The 22,526-nt window shown below is 38.7% G+C and overlaps 1 protein-coding gene across 18 annotated transcripts in view; it reads right to left on the bottom strand.

Moving 5' to 3' along the window:
- Nucleotides 1–22,526, bottom strand: part of TTLL5 (tubulin tyrosine ligase like 5) — a 284,906-nt gene that overhangs the window by 157,713 nt on the left and 104,667 nt on the right. For 16 of the 18 annotated variants that reach the window (XR_006818747.1, XR_006818746.1, XR_006818744.1 and 13 more), the window contains 7 exons: nt 20,916–21,036; nt 18,089–18,235; nt 16,883–16,986; nt 13,960–14,087; nt 10,873–10,956; nt 9,872–10,273; nt 1,502–1,689 (listed from right to left, as the gene is read on the bottom strand). Coding sequence is in view for 14 of the 18 variants with exons in the window: in XM_046008989.1 (XP_045864945.1) it covers nt 1,502–1,689; nt 9,872–10,273; nt 10,873–10,956; nt 13,960–14,087; nt 16,883–16,986; nt 18,089–18,235; nt 20,916–21,036 (1,174 nt within the window). In the remaining 4 variants the exon portion in view is untranslated. The remainder of the gene's footprint in view (nt 1–1,501; nt 1,690–9,871; nt 10,274–10,872; nt 10,957–13,959; nt 14,088–16,882; nt 16,987–18,088; nt 18,236–20,915; nt 21,037–22,526) is intronic. The other 2 variants (XM_046008994.1, XM_046008993.1) reach the window with 2 other exon arrangements.

Here is a 22,526-nt window from a genome sequence, read left to right on the forward strand (position 1 = left end):
TCTGAAGCTCTCCTTCGACAAGAAAGATGGACCGAAGGAAATGACTTTCAATTAGAATACAATCTCCCTGGTGTCCCAGAGGATCAGAATCTTGTCATTTTGCAAGCTTTGCAGCTTACAAATGACAGAAGCTGAAAATACGTAAACACTAATATTGGCTATGTTTTTTACTATGACTGCAAAGAAAATTTCTTAATGTCTTGGTGCTTCTAGCTGCTCATTTATAAACTGGGAACATAGACTCGTGACCCAGTGAAAAACGGGTAGCAGACCACTGGCCCTCTCCCTCCTCACAGCCATGTCACATTTCAAAATTCCTTCTTCTTCGACCATCATCATAACATTCTAGTACCTTCCTCCTATCACTCTATCTGTAAAATCGACCTCGCCCACCTGCTCAAGTCTCAAAACTACTCTCCTAAGATTCTTTGCTTCCTATTTCAGATCAGGCCTCCTCATCTACTCCCTTCAAATGATTAGGGATTTGAAAAAGAATATTCATTACAGCCTCACACACTGGGATGAGGCCGAAGTAAAGCTTAAGCTTACCTTTAATTTGGTTCTAAATTTCACACTGAGAAGCAGGGCACCACCAGGGAGCAGTGTGTTGCCTACTTTTAACATGTGCTCGTAGTCATTTTCAGCTTCACTTTTTCCTAGACTCGATTATCATTACAGAGTTGCCACTAATTAAGACTCTGCGGCAGAGATATAGCAAAATGTAACTGTGGAGTTAAATTATAATAATTTCTTAGGAGGACTTTGATGCCATCTTGCATTAAGGAAAGGGAGAAGACATGGCTTCGACGATACCATGGGGACGATCAGCAAGGAGGGCAAAAACAATCCCAAAGTTCTTGTAGAAGCTTCATCTAACTTCATTGTGTTGTAGGCTTGTATCTATACTTAAGGTCAACAATGTGGTATCTATTTCCAACCATCCAGCTTCCCAAATGACCCTGATTGTATCACTTCTTTCAGCCTCAGTTCCCCCCATCTGTAAAATGGGGGAGAATGACATGTGTTGACTAAAGGTGTACTGAAATATTTTACCAGTCAGTAGTCATAAAATATCCTGAGAGCAAGAGATGAAAGGTGGTATAGTTTAAAAAAAAAAAAAAAAAAAAAGGAAAAGGTAATGTTATGGCATTCTGGTGAAAAGATTTCTAAGATGAGAACTCACTGGAAAATTTTACCAAAGAAAGAGGTTATTTTTAAAGATCGTTTAAAAGTCTCTTTGACAGCTGAACATTCAAGTCAGTTTATCCATGAAATGAGTACATCAGAGTTAGGAGCAGACTTAACTTTGGAATACCTGTAACAGAAGCTCATTTTCTTTAAAGATGAAGAGGAACACTCTTTCTTTAGCTCACCCCAACTAATACTCCTTCAACAAGCATCAGCATACAGGAAATGAGCAAAGGCAGGGAAAGACAGAGTCCCCTGTCCTTAATGCGATCCTTGGAACCAAAGAGCTCTTTGGCTCCCCAACCGTCCGTACCTGCTGGGTGAGGAGGCTGATGTGGGTGGACGGGGAATACTGGCGAGCTGCTTGCTTCTCAGCCAGCCGCTGCAGCTCGGCCGTGACCATGCTTGGGTTATACCGTCTGCTGTACAGAGACCCATCTTCTCCCTCTCTTTGTGTTTTAGCCATTCCAGAATGCGGCTTGTTTGGATGGCATGAGCCTGCTAAAAAAAAAAAAAAAGAGAAAAGTTTTTACCCTCTTAGGAAATAAGCCCTGAAAAACTTAGGGTGAGGACAGAAATCTCAGCCAACAGATACTTTACGGAAGCCCAGGGATCTCTGACAACTTGTCGCAAGCATTTATCAACATGTTTTCGTTTACCGGGAAAGCTTCACGCACACCAAATTTCATCATATGCAGTGGGAAACAACCACTCCTAGAATTCACTAATTTTGATGAATAAAAAAGTGGTTTTAAAACTCAGTATAATTCTTATATTTCTTGTAATGGGATTTACTTGTCAGTAGTCTATGTCATCCACGGTCAAATAACCCACCTTCTTACCAAGCTCAAAAGGGACAACAGATGAAAGCAAAACAGTGTAATTAGAAAAGAAGCAATAATCTGTTGATGAAATGACTCATTTCCCCTTTCAGACTTAAATGCTCTTCTTCCAACTATAGTATCAGAGTTCTATTATTTTTGAGCACTGAAATTCTGGCAAAAAGAAATTATTTAATACAAAATCAATTTTTTTCTATGATGGAAGTCACACATCTCACTGAAAAAAAAATTTTTTAACCTAGAAAACACTGTAACATGTTTTCTTTCTGGCTTAATGCTTATGTAACTGTGATCATTGGTATACACAATTTGGTGATACTGCTTTATAAAAATCTGTTAATCATGTTTACTTTATTGTGTGATACATAGAAAATTTTGTAACAGATGTGTAAAGTTATAGAGAATACTATAATGAACCCGTGAACTTACTACCCAACTCAAAAACCATATTACCATTGAATATACATCAACTGTGTGCTCCTCTTGAGACATCCCTTATCGCCTATCATTCATTCCACTTCCTTTTAAAAAATATCTTCAGTAATGTATTTGTGTGCATTTGTGTGTGTATGCATAAACAAAATACTGGGTAATTTTGCTTGGTGTTAAGCTCTACAAAAGTGGTATCTTACTGTAGCAGTTTGCTGAGATACACTCTTGTCATTCAATACCATACTTTCAAGACTCATCCTTGCTAAGCAGAGCTTACAATGCATTAATTTACCTGGGGCTTGGTGTTCCATTTTGCAAGTACACTACCACTTATTCTTCTCTTCCCCCATCAGTGGGTGTGTTGGTTATTTCAAGCTTATTGCTATTATAAACAGTGCAGCGGTGAACACTCTTGAATGTATCTCTTGGTGAATGTGTGAAAGACATTCTTGTATGTATGCCGAAGAATGGGATTGCTGAATCACAGGGTACATAAATCTTTAAATTTATGTGATAATACCAAAGTGGCATTTTTTTTTTACACTCCCATAAGCAAAATATGAGAGTTCCTGCTGATCCACATCCCCTCCAACACTTAGTGTTGTCAAGTATCTTAATTCTTCCCACTACGAAGGGGGTAAAAATCTCCTTGTAGTCCCCATTTACATTCACAGATTGATCATGATGCTAAGCGTGTGTTATCTCTTCTCTGATACCACTGATCATTTTTCTATTGGGTTATCTTTTTCTTACTGACTTCTGGAAGTTTTGCTTATGTTTTCACTTGCTCCCTACCATGTAATCTTAAAGATAATCTTACTTTATCCTAGAAGTTTTTATTAAAGATTTATTTATTTTAGAGAGAAGGAGAGTGAGTGCATGCATATACGCATGCACCCAAGTGCGGGGAGTGGGGGAGGGAGAGAATCTCCCAGAGACTCCCCGATGCAGAGCCCGACATAGGGTTCAATCTCATGACCCTGAGAACATGACCTGAGCCTAAATCAAGAGTCAGATGCTTAACCAACTGAGCCAACCAGGTGCTCCTATTTTATTACAGAAGTTTTAAGTTTTGCATCTGAAATTAATTTTATACATAGTGTAAGTCAGTGACCTAATTTCATTTTTTCCTGTGTTATTAACTAATCATCCCAGTACCATGCACTGAGAAACCCCTCCTTTTCCACTATATACAATGCTATCTAGGATATGTATCAAAGTTCCATCTATCTGTGTGCCTCTAACTTCCTGCTCTTTTCGATTGGTCCATTTGTCTATAACTACACTCTCCTAGTTATCGTATCTTTTTTTTTTTAAGTTTTTTTTTTTCCATTTATTCATTTGAAAGAGATACAGAGACAGAGAGAGAAAGACCTCAAGCAGGGGGAGAGGCAGAGGGAGAGGGAGAAGAAGACTCCCTGCTGAGCTGGGAGCCAGATGTGGGGCTCCATCTCGGGACCTGGAGATTATGACCTGAGCTGAAGGCAGACGCTTAACCATATGAGCCACCCAGGTGGCCCATTAGTTATCATATCTTTATATAAGTCATAATAATGTGTTCCTCCACCTTATTTTTGTTCTTTCATAGGTTCTCACTATTGAGCATTTAGAATGGGCTTGTCAAGTGTAACAACAGACCTGTTGAGGTTCTGGTTGGAATTGTATTGAATCTAGGGACCAATGTGATGAGAACTGAAACATTTAGGACACTGTCTCTTTCCATCCATGCACATTAGGCTATTTATTTTATTTAGGTTTTTCCTAATGTCCTCAAAAAGCCTTATAAAATTTCCTTTCTTTCCTAAATTTATCCCTAAATTATATTTCTAAATTTATTGTTTCCTTGGTGGTGACTCTTACACAACAATGTGAATGTACTTAATGCCACTGAACTGTAAACTTATAAAAATAACAAAAAAAATTAAGTATACTTAAAAGAATTATTAAAAAACTTAAAAGTAGTTAAAATGATAAATTTTATATAAATTTAACCACACTACAAAAAAATTGCTTTCTAACTCTTTGTTGCTAATATACAGAAAAAGCTACTGATTTTTAATATTGATCTCGTGGCCAGTTCGTGGCCATCTATACTGCTAAGGTAATTATTTCTAAAATGTATCTGTAGATTGCTTTCAGTTTTCTATGCAGATAATGTATTTTCTGCAAATAAGCAAATTTTATTTCTTCTTTTTTGATCCTTATGCTTTTAATTTCTTTGGTCTTACTATGTTGGTTCTGGTAAAACATTAAATAGAAGCAATATTAGTGTGCATCTGTTTATGGCTCTTAATGTTAAAAAGAATTCTTTCAACATTTCCCCACTTACACTGATACCTCTTGTAGGATTTTGGCAGATAGCTTTTCTCAGCTCAAGAGGGCTTCCTTCTCTTCCTAGTATGCTGAGAGCTTTATCATGAATGAGTGTGGAATTTTATCAAATTCTTTTCTGCATCTACTAAGATGAATATGGTTCTTCTCCTTTAGTTTGCTGATGTGACAAACGTCAGTTATACATTTTCTAATGTTAAGCCCCTACTGTGTTCCTTGGATAAACTTGTTTATGGTGTCCTATCTCTTTCATATGTTGCTAGATTTGGCTGGCTTATAGTTTGATTAGAATTTTTGCATTTGTGTGCATAAATGTAGCTGGTCTGTAATTTCCCCAATACTATACTCAACTGGTTTTGTTATTAAGATAAAACTAGGCATTCAAAAAGAGATGAATATTGTTTCTCTTCCCAGACAGCAGAGGATGCCCATTCACGAGAAGAGTTTAAGATTGGAATTATCTGCCCCTTGAAAGACAGTTAGAACTTCCTTATAAAACTATCTGGGCCTCAAATTCTGTGAGATTTTTAACTACTGTTCCAAAAAAGTCCATACCGGACTGTTGAGGCTTTCATCTTCTTGAGTCAATTTTATGTAAGTTATACTTTTCTATTTGTCCATTTTATAAGTTTTCAGTTTTATTGGATTCTTTTGTCACCTACACAATATTTGTATGTTCTATAGCTTTTCCATCCCTTGTATTATTTCTCCAGGTCTTCTCTCTTTTCTTGATCAGTCTCACCAGAGGTCTGTCCATCTTATTAGGGCTTTCAAAGAACTTCTGGCTTTGATATTCTCTAGTGTACTTTATTTCTGAATTCTCTGATTTTTTTTGCCCTATCTTTATTATTTCCTTTTCTTTATTTAGATTTATGCTGTTTTGTTTTTATAATGTCTGAAATTAAATACTTAGAAATTAATCTTCAGCCTCTTCTACTTTCAAATAAAGTTTTTAAGGCAGTAAATTTCCCTCCTCATACTGCCTTTCATTGTGCTCCATACACTCAGATGCACAGTTTTCTCATTATCATTCAGTTCTAACACTTTTACATTTATTTCCATTACGATTTCTTCCTTGATGCTTTTTATGTTTTTTTTCAGGTTTTAATTTAAATTCCAGTTAATTAATATACATTGTAATGATAAGTTTCAGGTATAAAAATAGTGATTCAAACCTCCATACAACACCCAGTGTTTGACTCTGTTTAATTCGGAAATTCATGAGGATTTGTTATACACTCTAACTTGTTGTTATTGCCATTCAATTTAATTGCAGTGTGACTGAGAATGTGCCTGTATGATACCAATTCTGTGATATTTGTCTTAAAGGATGTAGGATGACTGGTTTTATGAATATATTATGAGTGCTTACAAAGGTGTTTTCTCTAATTATTGGATACACAGTTCTATGTATAATCAACTGATAAAGCTGATCAACTTGCTTAAATCCTCTTTATCTTTGCTGATATAAAACAATGTCTTTAGTCTATCAGTACTTGAGAGGAGTATGTAGAAATTTCCCACTAAGACATGTACTTGTATAAATCTTTGTTTTGGAACAAATATTATATTTGGAAGTTATTTTTATTAGGTGCACGTAGAGCTGCTTTATCTTTCTGCTGAACTAAACCTTTACCTTCTGTCTGATGTAATTACGTCTGTACCTGTAAGAAAATTTTCTATCTCAAAGTCTATTTAAGCATATGTTAATATAGCTATACCATGTTTCTTCTGGTTGGTATTTACATGGCATTTCTTTCTTTATCCTTTTTTAAATAAGAGAGTCATTTTTCTTTCTTTCTTTTTTTTTTTTTTTAAAGATTTTATCTATTTATTTGACAGACAGAGGGAGAGAGATCACAAGTAGGCAGGGCAGCAGGCAGAGAGAGAGGGGGAAACAAGCTCCCCACTGAGCAGAGAACCCCATTCCGGGCTTGATCCCAGGACCCTTAGATCCTGACCTGAGCCAAAGACAAAGGCTTAATCCAATGAGCCACCCAGGTGCCCCTCTTTCTTTATCCTTTTATTTTCAACCACTCCTTCTTCTTCTCTTTAGGTGCATCTCTCTCTGGTAAACAGCACATATCTGGATTTTTTAAAAATTCAACCTGACACTCTTCTAACAAGTTCAACCCATTTACATTTATTTGATTCTTGACATTGGGACTTGGTTTGCTCTCTTTTCAGTTTCATTTCTCCTGCTTTTTCTAAGCTTCCTTCTCAATTCATTTTTCTTCTTCCAAAAGGTTTAGAATTTCCATATTTTTACTCTTTTGGTGGGAACCTTTGAAATTTTATACTGTGTATTTATCTTTAAAATGTGTGAACTTAAATCATATCCTACTCTCACTCTCAAACTATTCAATAACCACAGAAAAATTTAACTCAAATCACTTGGAAGCTATTATTGTCATTTATGATGTTGTTGTCTACTACTGTTTAAGTCATTCAGGATGTGTTCTCTGACTGCCATGGAAATAAGCGAAATAGACAATTACAAGAAGTAGAGAATGCCAATTATCTGAAAATTAAACAGTACACTTATAAACAATCCATGGGTCAAAGGATAAATCACAACAGAAATTTAAAAATATTTTTGAACTGACTAGCTAGCTGTTCCCTATCCCTCTCTGGGAAAAATGTGAAAAAGGAAGGTTTTTTAAAGAAAATTTTGATTAACACAAGGTATTGGAGACAATGATCTTACTTAATCTCTCTCAAATGGGAGAAAACAGTTCAAAGCAGAACACTATTGATTATTATTACTATTGATCTTAGATTGAGTCACAAGAAAAACCACTCAGAATTAGCACACACATACATGTCCATATTCATAGTTAGGACTTATTAGACATTCAATATCTGATTCGAGCTGCATAATATTCATTTCATTTGAAATCAGATACTAAGAAATATAAATTGACTATTTACAAAACAGCTTAGCTGTAACTCATCTTAACATGGATATTACTAAACTGTTTAAAAACTTGACCAATGGTAAGGTATTTGCCAAATTAATCTACAGATTCAACACAATCCTATCCAAATCCCAACTGCCAATTTCTGCAGAAATTGACAAGCTGATCCTAAAGTTCATATGAAAATGCAAGGGATCCAGAATATTCTAAACACTATGGAAAAAAGGAATGAAATTGGAAGAATCATTCTTGGTGACTTTGAAACTCACTACAATTCTACAACAATCAAGATAATGTGGTACTGGCATAAGGCTAAACATATCGATCAGTGGAACAGAAATGAGACTCCAGAATAAACCCTTACATTCATGATTAAATGATTTTTGATAAGAATGCCAAAACAATTCAATAGGGAAATAATACCGTTTCAACAAATGGTTGAACCGGGACACTGGGACACTGGGACAACTGAATATACACATGAAAAAGAACGAAGTTAGACCCTTATGCCACATCCTACACAGAAGTTAAATTCAAAATGGATAAAAGTCCTAAATGAAAGAACTCAAACTATAAAATTCTTAGGAAAAAACATGCATATGAATCTTTGTTACCATGGGTTAGGCAATAATTTTTCAAATATGATACCAAAAACATAAGCATAAAGAAAAACAGATAAATTGGATGTCATCAAAATTAAAAGCTTTTGTGCTTCAAAAACATGAAATGGTAAGCAACAGAAGGGGAGAAAATACTTCAAAATCATGTATCTGACAAGGGACTTGTAATCAGACTACATAAAGAACATAACTCAACATTAAAAAAAACAAGTATATCTCAATTTAAAAACAGGCAAAGGATTTGAATATGTCCAAAGAAGGTATACTGATGGCCAAAAAGCACATGAAAAGTGTTCCACATCATTAGTCATTAGGGAAATGGAAATGATAACCACAAAAATGAGACACTACTTCCAAACCACTAGAATAGATAAAATCAGAAAAACAGACAATAGTAAGTATTGGCTGGCAAGGATGTGGAGGAACTGGAACCTTCATGCATTGCTGGAACCAAAATGATGTAGTCACTTTGAAAGAAAACAGTTTGGAAGTTACTAAAAAAAAAAAATAAAAAAATCATGAAGCTACCATATGACCCAGTGATTCCACTCCTATGTATATACCCAAGAGAAATGAGAACATAGGTCCACACAAAAACCCATACACAAATGTTAATAGCAGCAGTATTCATAATAGCACTTAAGTGAAAACAACCCATATATTCCTCAATTGATAAATGGATAAACAAAGTATGATATATCCATCCAACGGAAAACTATTCAGCCATACAAAAGAATGAAGCATTGATACATGCTACAACACGAATGAACCTTGAAGACGTTGTGCTAAGTGAAGTAAGTCATTCACAATACACCACCAATTGTACAATTCCACTTACACAGAATGTCCAGAATAGGCAAATCTACAGAGATAGAAAGTAGTTTAGTGGTTCCCAGGGCTGGGGGAAGGAGGAAACAGATACTGACTCCAAAAAGGTGTGGGGTTTCTTCAGGGATACAGAAAATGTTCTAAAGTAAGAGATAGTGGTGTTGGTTGCACAACTATGTGAATATACTAAAAACCATTGAACTGCACGCTTTAAAGTGGTGAATTTCATAGTCTACGGATTGTATCTCAATAAAACTGTTATCAAAAATGGGGAAAAAAACTTCACTGATAATATGGGTCTGCCTATTTCATTTAAAGTTAGATACCTTAAGAATTCATTGGTTATTTATGCAGGTCATACTTGACTTTAAATACACGGAAAAACAACAATTTACTCAGAAAGAATGTATAGAGCACACTTGTAGGTCTATGATGGTCTGTGATGGAAAATCTCCTGACTAGACTGTAAGCTCCTTCTCATTCATCTCTTTATCCAGCATCTCAAAGAAATCCTGATTCATTTTGTCTCAATGGATGAATCCTACTGGACCAAATGCAAGACTCTTCCTTAGAACAAGGCATGTGTCCCTTTATCTTTCAAAAGAAAAGGCAAAGGGAAGAGACGGCATTCTTTTCTTTTCTTTTTCTTTTTTTTAATCGGGGCTGGGGAGGAGCTGACATCACAGGCTGCCTTTCATTTTCTCACACTCACCTGCCTTTGCTGAAGAGGGACGAGACAGTTTCTGGCTATAGATGTGTGCAGCACTTTGGAAAGAGGAAAAGGGGCCAATGGTGTAACTGCCTGATCGACAGCGTGGCAGGCCAGCAGGGCTTGGCGCGTTCTGTGTCCCAGGATGTATGGAGGGAGAGGCACTGTCAGGGACTGGGCTCAGTAAAACTGTTGGCTGGTGAGACATGCTGGGGATAGCTGGAGGAATCTGAGATAAAGAAGAATGGCGGCCAGGCCCTGCTGAGAGGTCAGAGGTTGTAATAATAGATGACAAGTGGGTATTGGGAATTTTCTGCAGAAGAGTAGCAGCAGGACCAGAGAAAGAAGCAGAGGAAGAATTTGTATAGACTAATTTAGCCTCGTTTTCTGCTGAAGTAGTAAATCCTATTAAAACAAAAACAAACAAACAAAACAAAACAAAACAGATCATTTCAGGAAAAACTGACATATAATCTCGATAAAACATGAAGTAAACATTTTTAAACATCAAAATAATCATAGTGTGAAACGGAAATCATCAAAGATAGAGACTTTAATGACTGGGCATCATGCACTTAATGTATTATGCCTACCAAGACAACCTGGCAACAGAAACAGTTTACTTTTAGTCCTAGAATTTCTAAAAGCTGGAGTTGAGGCTACCTCCATCACCAGGGCAGGCATTTTACAAATGTGAGCACATTAAGACAAAAGTTTCTGGTAGTGACAGCTAATTCCTCTCCCTCTGCTTTTCACCCTTCTAGGAAAAAAAAAAAAAAGTGCTCAGAATTTCTGAATATTAAGAAAATGAAAAATTCCTCAGAAGGAAAACAGGTTATCAGTAAATAGGGGAAATTCTAAGTCAAGAGAAAAGAACGAAGAAAAGGAACTTCTTTGGGGTAATGCCTTACGCTTTAGAATCATTTACTATCTATGACATTTTTCCTCCCCTTTTAGTGATTTATAAGAGAGCAGCAAATCTAGGAAGGTTTGAAGTCACTCACGAGACAATTTGTCGGAGTGCATTTCTGTTGCCTGCTGCTGTTTGGGCTGCTTTATTTTCACTTCCTCCATCGTCTCAGGGTGATCTGAAACAGAAGATAAAATACTGAGCTTAGGCTCTCCTACTAATCAAATGCTCCACATATAATTTTGTTCCCAAAATATAACCCAACTCCTAATTGATCGCAGGAACACTGCCTACCCCGCCACACTTTCCCAAGGCTGGCCACATCCACAGCCCTGCTGAGTGGGCAACCAGTCAGAAGATTTCCAACTATCCCCAACCCCAGCTCCAGCTAACTGAACCAGGGAAAAGTACTTAAACGCAGGGCAGCCATCCGTGGATGGCAACAAGCTAGGACATGTCTGGAAAAGAAAAAAATAGTAGTAAGAGTGAGAGTAAGAGTAAGGGCAGTCAGATGCCTTTACCAGGAATTCAAACTAGGGAAACTAAGAAACCAAGGTTGTCGGTGGTACCCACTGGAACAAAGAAATCGTATGGAGCAAAGAAATCGTATGGAGTAGCGCAACGACCAAGAGATAGAACAGCCCCAATATTTGTGGGCACGATACCTGAATACTACCATAACTTTGTGTCTTTTTATTTATTTATTTGAGAGAGAGTGGTGGGGGGATAAGGGCAGAGGGAGAGGGAGAGAGAATCTGAAGCAGGCAGCACACCCAGTACAGAGCATGGCACGGGGCCCCATCTCATCACCCACGGATCACGACTGAGCCAAAATCAAGGGGGGGACGCTTCCCTGACTGAGCCACCCAGGCGCCCCCAATAGCTCTGGATCTTCAAGTGAACGTCTAAGTTTTACCGGAGCAAGCCGAGTGAGTTTACTTGAGATAGGGTGATCAGTATATTCATGACAAAATCACTCCAATAAAATAAATTCCACTCTAAAAAACTGTTTGTTGGTTGGTTTGTTTGTTTGTTTCTACCACAGAATTGTGAAACAGGGCAGCCAGGGCTAATCACATGCACAATACGTGCAGAAATATTCCAAAATCTTTTGTCAGGGCTAGTTCATCTAAAAACTCAAGAAAGGCCAATTTCCACACCACCTTTCAGAATGAAAGAGTAAGGACATGGGGATTATTTTCTATCACCACCAGACATGGTGATACTGTCACATGTGTTTGCTCATGTCTGAAATCAGTCCAGATGCTACCAGATGGCATAGTGTGGTTTCCTGGATTGAGGCTTTCCTACTGCCTTTCTAGTTATTCTCGATAGGTCTAGATAGGTCTAGATCTTCTTATGTAGAGGTCATCCTTAATACATGAACTCCAGAATTTCCAGGGACCCATATGTACAAACAGATGCTGTCAGGTCTTCCCCACAGGGCTTCCCTGGGGAAAAATCACTATCTGGACGCCAATGTAGGCCCTCACCTCCTTAGGTTAACATGCTTTTCTCTTCCCCAACCTCACTGTAAGAACTCCTCAGCCTCTCTTCCTCAACACTGTTAGAGGAGCTTTTCAGAGCTTCCATCAACCTTCTTCCTACATTTACGCACCCAGTTCTATCTACTAGACAATAAACGTTATGAGTCAAGGTACCATGACGGCCCTGGTCACTGTATACCCAGCATCCATCACAATGTCTGACACACAACAGGTGCTTGGAAGAAATGCGTAGAAGGAATGAAAAAACAGATGAATCAACTAACTTCAGAACTTAGATAAGCTAGGACAGTTCAAAATATTTCAACTAATATAGTTTCAACAATTCAACAATATTTCAACTTAAATAGTTCAACTAACTTCAGAACTTAGATAAGCTAGGATAGTTCAAAGAAGAGGGTTGGGCTGGGACTTCTAGAAATATTCGATTATACAGTGAGCTCAATATAAATAGGCTTTTACTCTATTTCTTTGGGAAAACTCACTCCACGTTTTACTTTTTTTTTTAAGATTTTATTGATTTATTTGACAGAGAAACAGAGATCACAAGTAGGCAGAGAGGCAGGCAGAGAGAGAGGGAGGAAGCAGGCTCCCTGCTGAGCAGAGAGCCCAATGCAGGGCTCTATCCCAGGACCCTGGGATCATGACCCGAGCCGAAGGCAGAGGCTTAACCCACTGAGCCACCCAGGAACCCCTCACTCCATGTTTTAAATGACCAATTATCTTCACTATTCCCACATCAGACTATGGCAGTCTTAACAGCAGGGAACAAGTCTCCGTCTTTGAATTTAGTGCTTAGCATACTGACAGAACAGATGTAGATTTCCTATGTCTTATGCTTCCCATCTAGATTTTAAATGAATCTTACTTTCAGGCACAGATCTTTGTTTATAACAGAACATCACTGCTATTTTTTGATCAGATGACATGAGCTAGAGAGTGCGGTCCACATTAATTCCCAAATCCCCAATCACCAAGTTCCCCCGCAGGGAGCTCTTTTAGAAATGTGTGGGAACATCCTGGGCTATCGCAGCGACTGAAGAAAGCTAAAGGCATTTAGGATGTGGGATTAAGGATATTAGACATCCTACCAGGTATGGAATAGTCCCACGCAACGAATAATTCCTCTGCCCCAAATGCCAATGCAGCTAAGCCAGAGGAAGCAAAAAACTTAAATAAAAGAATGGGAAATAACCATTAGGAAAGGCAGAAGAGCACAGATGAAGAGCATAAGCCTTGAGTGGGGCCAAAGAAGTCCCCACTGCACCATGAAGGGGACTCCTGGGCAAGTTACTCAGTCACTTTCAGCTTTTGTTTACTCATCTGAAAAGAAACTGAGTAATACTACCCATTCCATATGGTTTTTAGAAGTAAAAAAATTAGATCACATCCAGCAGATTATAGTAATATGAGCACTCAAATGTTAGCTATTATTAGCTTGTCTTGAAAAGCTCTCTGCTGTTAATTTTCATGAAGAAATTTTAAAAGGGACCATGTTCCTCTTGTTTTGAGGACAAAAATGGAATGCCCCCTCAGCCCCGACCCCCACACTGCAGTAGTTCACCATCTTGGAGTCTGTTAGTGCTCATGCCGCACAGGATTCTTGGCTCTCTTTGGCATGTCTTATTTTTTCACTTGTTCTTCTTATTTTTTCATTAATAAACCGTCATACTTACCACCCTTTGCCCCGCTATCAGAATAACTGTTGCTGTTTTTAGAACTTTTTGAGTGAGTCCCCAGGAAGACGCTTGCAGACTTGTTTTTTTGGGTATAAAAAGTCAACACCTCCTCCAGCTCGGCCTCACTGAAACAAGGAGAGAGAGTATGGTCAGACCAGGAAGCTGTTCTGGAAAAATCTTTCCACTAGATTTTATTCTGGAAATGGAGTCAGCTGGAGAAGGGGAAAATGAAGAGTACAAGCTGAAAACTCCCAGTTAGTAGATGGTTACATAGGAATACAAACAAAGCAGTCTGAAAAATTTCAACACGATAAGGCTTTCTTCAACCCAAAGCGAATTTTCGAGATGCACTGTCCGATATGGTAGCCAGGAGGCATATATGATGATTTCAGTTTAAGTGAATTAAAATTAAGCACATTTAAAGATTCTTCTCAGACTAGCCACATTTCATGTAGCCACAACACAGAAAGTTCTATTGGGCAGCCAAGTTCTGTATCAGAGATCAATAAACTACAGACTTTACGGGCTCAAAACTGACGAGCCGACAAGCAACATGTTCTTGTATGGCTACCTGCTACAAACGGTGTTTATCTTTTTTAGAGAAGAATATGCTACGAAGTCATAGGTATCCTACAAAGTGTGAAATATTTATGATCTGGCCCTTCACAGTTTGCCCTCCACTTCCAGATAACTGAAGTGTGTTCACTAAAGGAGCCGCTCGTCATTTTAATGCCCTCTGTCCTAAATAAAGGAGACCTACCAGCAAAGCCACAGAACAGTTCCCTAACCATCGCTACAATGAAGGAGATAGAACTAGATGGTTCTAGGTCACTTCAGATATTGAAATTGTATGCACTTTATGAACATCCACAAAATGAAAAGTACAAGGAATTTGATGAGGGCCCACAGGACTCTTCCGGTAAACATATTATGCATGGTTTTTTTTTTTAAATTTTATTTTAAAGATTTTTATTTATTTGACAAAGAGAGAGAGAGAGAGATCACAAGTAGGCAGAGCAGCAAGCAGAGAGGGAGGGGGAAGCAGGCCCTTGATAAGCAGAGAACCCGATGTGGGGCTCGATCCCAGGACCCCACGATCATGACCTGAGCTGAAGGCAGAGGCTTTAACCCACTGAGCCACCCAGGTGCTCCCATATGCATGGGTTTTTTTTAACACCTGTGGGAGGTTCTCAATTGCCTTCTATATCTTTTTCCTGGAGCCAAGTTATATTCCAGATTCGTGGCCTTTGAATACGTTAAAAATAGTCCTGCATTATCACAAAGGACCTATGTCCCATCTTGAGAATATGCTGTAATGACAACCTAGGAAACTGCTTCTACAAATCTCAGAGTAAACCCCACCGCCTCTAGAGTAGCGAAGTGCCATATAGTAAGGACCTCAAGGAACTGCTGAAGGTCCATATGCAGCTGAGGTCACAAACGTGTGAATGACTCTGTCTGTGTGTCATTCACAGAAAGGGAAAAGAAAAGGTTCAGGCTGGTCAAAATACAAACTGCTCACTGCCTCCTCTCTTTTACCTTTGCTCACTTCATAATCTGTATTTTCTTGTCTGACTTCTGCAAGTATCTGGATTTACCAGCCTTGATGGAGGTATCCGTATACCCCCTCAAACACAGTAACCCAAGAAATTTCTGACAATCAACACTTAATGTACAAGAGTAATAAACAGGTTCCAGCATATTCGATATCTAACTCTGTATCACTTGTTTTAGTACATGGCAGTCACTTTTAGCCTCCAGGTAGGCCTGGTAAGGGAATACACATCACTTTTCCAAAAAAGTTGGCTTTCCTTTTCTTTGTTTATATTGTAAGGATCTTAAAGATCCCTAGGAGGAACTGAATATTAATCTTTTAAAGTAGAGTCATTTTCTGAACATGTTCTAGTTTGTCTTTCCTATTTGTATAATGTTGATATGAGAAACCATTTCTTGCTTTGTTCCTATACCTGAATTATCAATCATACAATTCAAGACCCGAGACTGTCATCAAAATGACAATACACTATTATAAACTCCTACAAAATGATGTATTTGTTTGCTGTGTGTTTTTAAGCACACGATAGTGAGGCTGTAAGTGTAGACTTAAGTCTACACAAGGTCTTAAACACAGATCATGCTATCTTGGTCACTGATAACCCGCCATCTGATTTAACTTCATAAACCAACAGAGAATCAATTTTCTTCTGCTTTTCTTGCCACTGTGACTTCGATGGCTGAAGACTAATTAATGGGATTGTATAGATGTTTTACCCTTTATTTGAGTAGTTTTGTATGACTCTCTGTTTTAGAAAAAGGCCCTCCAGTATGAGTCTTACAAAATTTTAAATGAAACGCCTTTGTTACCTCTTCCTTTGAAAACATATTGTAAAAGGACAAAATGGCCTGACTGATTTATATCAAGATAGAGCTGACTGCTGAGATTTTCAATCCTTAAAGGCTAACTCTACATATGAAGGACTTGTTCTATTTTATATAAATTAGGCGTAACCCTCACAGTGCTGAGAAACTGCCAATTCCTCAACCCACTCAACGTAGGCAAAATTTGGTCATCGCCACTGCATCAGTAGGTCAGGGATAAATTCAGATCCAGTAAACACTGGGAGCCTCTAACTTCGACTTTCCAAAGGGCTCTCTCAGTACTCCAAGTGGTGTGTACTTTGAAGGCTGTTTAGAAAGACCGCCCAAATTCCCAGCAGCAGTGTTTTGATAACTGAAACCATGACAACAACAACATAATTGACTGAGATACGGAGAGGCCAAGCCTATGGAACTCTTCTTCTCATTCTGAGAGTGATTTTACTCATATCCGTATGTTAGAAACAAGGAAGTATTAAGAATTGAATGAGGCAGTATGGCAGATAAAGTAGGATAGTTTTTATTAATCAAGAATATCTTCTACCTTGCTTGTCTGATGAACTCCTGAAAGTTTTCCGTATTCACCCCATCTTCCTCCTCTTCTTCAAGTTTCTTCTTCGATTTCTTTTCAGCCATCTGTTCTGTTTCCTACCCAGTCCCCAACCCGCACAAGAAAACAAGATAAAACTGACTCCTGATAAATGCACATTCATCAGCTGGTTTCATGACCACTGGGTTCATCTGTCTCTAGAGTAAAGACACTTACTTCCCCATGTACTTTTGCCACCTATAAATTTGATATATTATTCTCTGCCATTATTTCATAAAACATTTTGGAATTTCCAAATAAAAGTTGCACAATAAATATAAATTTGCATTATGTTTTTGCCTTCTGCCCACATAACCCATTCAAAAAGAATTTTATTAGTAGCTTAGTAATATCTGTGCTCACACTTGCAGCTTTACCAATATGACAACAGATATACTGTATTTTGTTACAATTAGGGAGAGGAAAGATCGATTTTGGAAGTTACTCCTATACCAGCATCCAAACTGAGTAAATTCTTCACTTATAGAAGACATCTCAAAATTCTCAACAGATCTGGAGTAAATAGGAGCTATCAATCTGGTATACTGATATTCTACTACTCATTCCACACATTTTTACAAATGCCATTTAAATTTCCAGGCCTCAGTTCTCCCTTCCGCTAAATGACCCACAATTTTTTCTCCCAAATACTGATACTTCCAAAGCATTCTAAGTCCCTCTGGGTATCAGATGCTTTGTAAAATATTCTAACCAAGTAGTATATTTCCTAGTCTTGGTTGTAAAATGATGTCACCATTCTCCGATACAAAGTGTAACTCTCTCAGGAAAGAAGATTATGCCATTCTATTAAATCCACAGTTAATTTGCTCTCAAATAGTCAATTCACCACTCTCTACAGGCATAATAATGATAATGCAAATTCACATAGTCCATAATTCATCTCAAGCCTCAACAGCATTCAAAGGGAATATGCTTTTTGGTAAGCATTAACTATGGCCACTGGGCTTTTAGAAGTATTAAGCAGCTTTACAGACCAGCTAGGTTAAGGAGTAAGGTCCAGCTCTCTGTAACAGTTATACACAAGGGCTGAAAACACTAGAAGAAAGAAGGACCTCTCCACCCAGCTGGACACAGGCTTCTAGCCTGCTGCTGACAGGGTATGGCAATCTAAAACACACGCGGAAGAGAAAAACCACCTACCTTGTTGTACACAATAATAAAATCACCCAGTTGGTGTGCCAAGATTCTTCTGCGTTCCAGAAGTGCCAATCGTCGACTGGGCAGTACCATCCTCAGTGAGTGCTGGAGGTTACTGGATGCTCGTTTAAGGAAGCGAACCACTAGCTCCTATTAAGAGTCGTCGGGGAAAAGAAAACAGGGATTGTACTAAGCACCAGAAGACAGGCCAGGAAGCGTTTACCCAATAGAGATATGAGAACAGGCACACTGAACATTTCAACAAATAAGACCCAGAGGAAAAACATTAGGTATAAGAAGGAGACAGAGAGACAAAAGAAACTTACTCTTCCCACAATAAGCTGACATTCAGAAACTCAGAAGAATTATGTACGCAAATAATTACATATTAAAGAAGTAACTGTAGAAGTCCCACAACTCACATGCCAATAGTGCCATAATGATTCAACGTGCAGATACCACTGCTAGTAGGGTGATCAGAGAAAGCTACTTAGGGGAAGTAGATTTCAAGGATAGACAGTGGAAATTAAAACCATGGGTGCAGATGAAATCATCAAAGGTGAGAAGGAAGAGAAAGAAACAGAAATATTCATACTTAGAGATAGGAAAGAGGAGGAAGAATCAGAAAAACAAAAACAAACAAACAAACAAAAAACCCATGGCAGAAACGCCAGAAATTTACCAAACCAAACCACAAAACAAAAACAAAAACAAAACCGGAGGAGAACAGAGTGTCATGGAAGTCAAAGGAATTAAAGGCCCCATGTCAAACGCTTCCAAGAGACCAGAGCTGAGAAGACCCAGGACCAAGACAAGGTCAGGGATCCGGCCATTGTGAGATAACTTCAAGAGAACACTTTCAGTAGAGGAAAAGGAATAGGAAGAAGAGGCCAAGGAGAGCACAGGTAATAAAGACCAGAAACCACTCATTTAGAAAGTTTAGTGATAAAGAAAAAGAAAGAACCAATACTCTATATATGTGAGAGGTGGTGGCTTCTTTTTCCCTTCCCCACGGGAAAGGAGGTTGGGAGGGGCACAGAGGAAAGTCATTAAGGGGTCCAAAGAGTACATCTCACTTGACATGGGGCCAAGGATTTTGAAATCTAAACAGATACCAATCAGATCTCTCACAGCACGATAAATGCTTCCAAGAGAGGTTTTGTGAGACCAAGGGCCTTAAAGAGAATTGTTCCTTCCCTCCTCACGCCCCCACAACATGTTAAAATTGCCTTAAGATGATAGGTTTGAGGATCTTCTATGGATGTGCCTCCTGTGAGTTCTGTGATAAAGAATGTCGAACCCTAACCTGGGGCAGAGAAGACAATCCTAATCCTTACCTTCCCCATCAAGACCACCCCTGCTGCAGTTATCAGGGAAGGGAGGGCTTAGGGTATGCTCTCCAGCTAGATTTTCAAACAGGAATGCACAGAACTGGTATTAAGTTTTGCAGTGATGATCCTAAGTATTCTCGTAACCCCCGCCACCCCAAAATCCTGTGTGAATTCCAAGCCAGTGCTTGCAGGGGTTATTCTATTCTGAGCATTTTTTTTTTTTTATTCCTGAATGTGATTTTGGTTCATTGTCCTTTGGTGCCAATTTACTCCAGCATGAAGGAACAGCCTCATAACCACAGGTTGGATTTCACGGTTCTACTCTGCTGTCTTTACTCTAGGGTGGTTTAAGCTATTACATTAAAACATTATTTTTTCACCGTGGACCAGACAAACTGACTCTCAAAAAGGCAGTTTCAATTTTCCACTTGGAAAGAGCAGAACTAACATTTTCCACTGATGGTTGAAGGATTATTCACAACACACAAGGTTTTATCTCTGGGTTGTACTGGCTACTTTAAATTCACAAGTTGTTTTCTGGGATTTCCATCGTGTTTTTAGAATAAGCCTGGCACATCGTATGCTTCTTGTATGTGGAGAACTGAAAATTATGGTACGGTCGCCACTGAGTTGGACAAAGGATGCAGCTTTCTCAAGCTTTAAAGGTCTCTCTCTTGTGGGTGACAGATCCCTGTGGTCAAAGGCTACGGAAGGGCTGTGGATTCTTCTAGAAGTGTTGACCTTACAAAGAGCATGAAGTTCCCTGTCCTTCCAATTCAAAAAGAAACACCTTGCTAGAATACTAAATCCTAGGCAAGTTCAAATGACTGACAGCAAAAATTACTACACGGTTTGTTTCCACAACTTTATAAAACTTCAACTAGTAGAGAATTAATGTTAAAATGGAGGACGGTACGTTCTCAGAGAGTCTGAGATAAAGTGTGGACTTTCACTGGGCTAACACGACCCCCTCAGGACACAGAACAAATGCTTGTGATGCATGGAAACAAGGGAAGAGCAAATACTGTACAATCGTAACCTGCGAGTGCAAGTTTCCGTCTCACCCCACACAAGCTGTGGGACAAGAAGCAAATTACATCCCTGCTCTCGGTCTTTGTTACCTCAGCTACAAAATGGGATGACGGCGCCTACATCCAAGAGTTAATGCAATGGGAAAATGGCAGAGTTAAAGCATTCTAAATTGCTGTTCTTTTTGAGGGCTTTGGACAGGGCCTGACATCTAATGAGCAACCAATTTCCATTTTTAGGATAAAATAAACCGATGCCCTCAACATGGTGTGATGAACGTGGCCCCAGTTCAAAGATTTATATCACATTAAAGGAAGGGAAATCTGTAATCTGTAGTGTGGAACAACTCTTTCACCAGAAGAATATATTGCTCTTTACCCTAATGGGGGGTGGGGGGGAGAGGAAGAGGAAGAAGAAAAAGAAGAAAAGAAAGAGCACAAGTAAAAAGGTTCCAGCAAGGAGAGTCTCACCATCTGTTCATCCTCCTTGGCGGCCCAACTGGCACTGAACGTTTGACCTCCACTGTCTTTCATCAGGCGAATTTGAACATGCTGGAGATAGGCAGAGAATGCTATTCGGGCCTGCACTTTGCTATGGAAATCCAGAACAACACAGTGTTATGAGACAGAATGGTAAGCCTACCAAATTATGTACTTTGCTTCACTCGAAGTGGACTGTGACAATCATCCTGTTGGGATGGCTGAGACGAATGAAGCCCATCATGCAATCATATGACTATAAAGATTCCTTCTACAGAGTATATGAGAATTTTTTTTCTATTAAAGAATCCTATTCAGTTTCTCTATTATTAACATGCGAGGAAAAAAATCAAACAAGAATAGGAAATCAGGTTTCCTACTCTTTGACCTTATCGCTGAACTTTTTAACAACTTCCTTGGGGAAAATGGACAGGAAAAGTACTGAATCTTCACAAGAACATGGAGGCCCTTATATACTTAACAGTTGGGGCAAAAGTATGCTTTTGCTATGGCAACTAATATTTCTGGTGTGCAAAGGCCTCCAATGCAGGAAATAGATAAATCCTACAAAGGAACTTTTGAGACCAAATTTTTAAGGTCATGCTTTTCTCAACTACAAGACAGGAATGGCTGGAGCCCAGAACAAATGAGTGAGGTCCAACGGAGTTTGGCATAGATGAACTGACAGGCTAGGACAGGCCCAGATGTTCAGTGGGAAAAAGAAATCTTTACATATAGTAATGAGCACCTCAGCGACATCGCTGAAAAACCCAGCACATTTCTGCTTGGTGGTCTAGGTTGGAAATAAGGAAATCTGTTCAAGCTATGGCTTAGAAGGCAGAAATACCAGAGACACACTGATGATTTTCACTTCAGCTGCTAATTGTAGCAGATCTGTTTTCCTTCAGGACAGATTTTGGTGACTTCAGCTGATCGGCCTTCTGACACTACAGCCAAAATTACCTCAGCGAAGATTAGGGCCCAACACAAACTTTGTTTACAGTCCTCACACATGCAGTCACTGAATGCTTTCTACTCACTGCTCCTCCACAGTGAGGATGAAGGACTTATCCAGAGGGAAGTGGATAGCGTAAGAAGATCTAGGTCTACCTTCTATGTTTGTGGTGGAGGCACTGCAGGGGAGGGGAGTCAGGTTGAGAAGTAGATTTGCTCTTGACAGTTTAATACAGAAGATCTTCAGAGCATAAAATATAAGCCAGGCTACATCTTTTTAACTAACGGGGAGAGTTTATGGGAGTACAATATGATTTTGAAAAAAACACATTTAAATTTTCAAATATTTCTCAACAAGGGCAACAACTACACTCTTGTTCACCTGGAGACCACATGCCACTTTCCCCTCAACAATTCCCATAAGACTTCTCTCCACAAGAGATTCTTTTCAAGACAAAACAAGTGAAAAAGATTCTTAATTTTGGTCCACAAATTCACTTGCTATCGAATGAGGTAGAAATGGCATGTTTCGGACATCTCCAAAGTGCAGAATACCTGATTTTATTAACTATTCCTCTAACGTTAAAACATAAAGGTCTTTTGGATAAGGGAATTATCACTTGGAGGTTGAGATCTCAACCATTGTTT

The sequence above is a fragment of the Meles meles genome, chromosome 6, assembly GCF_922984935.1.
Source record: "Meles meles chromosome 6, mMelMel3.1 paternal haplotype, whole genome shotgun sequence".
Lineage (NCBI taxonomy): Eukaryota > Metazoa > Chordata > Mammalia > Carnivora > Mustelidae > Meles > Meles meles.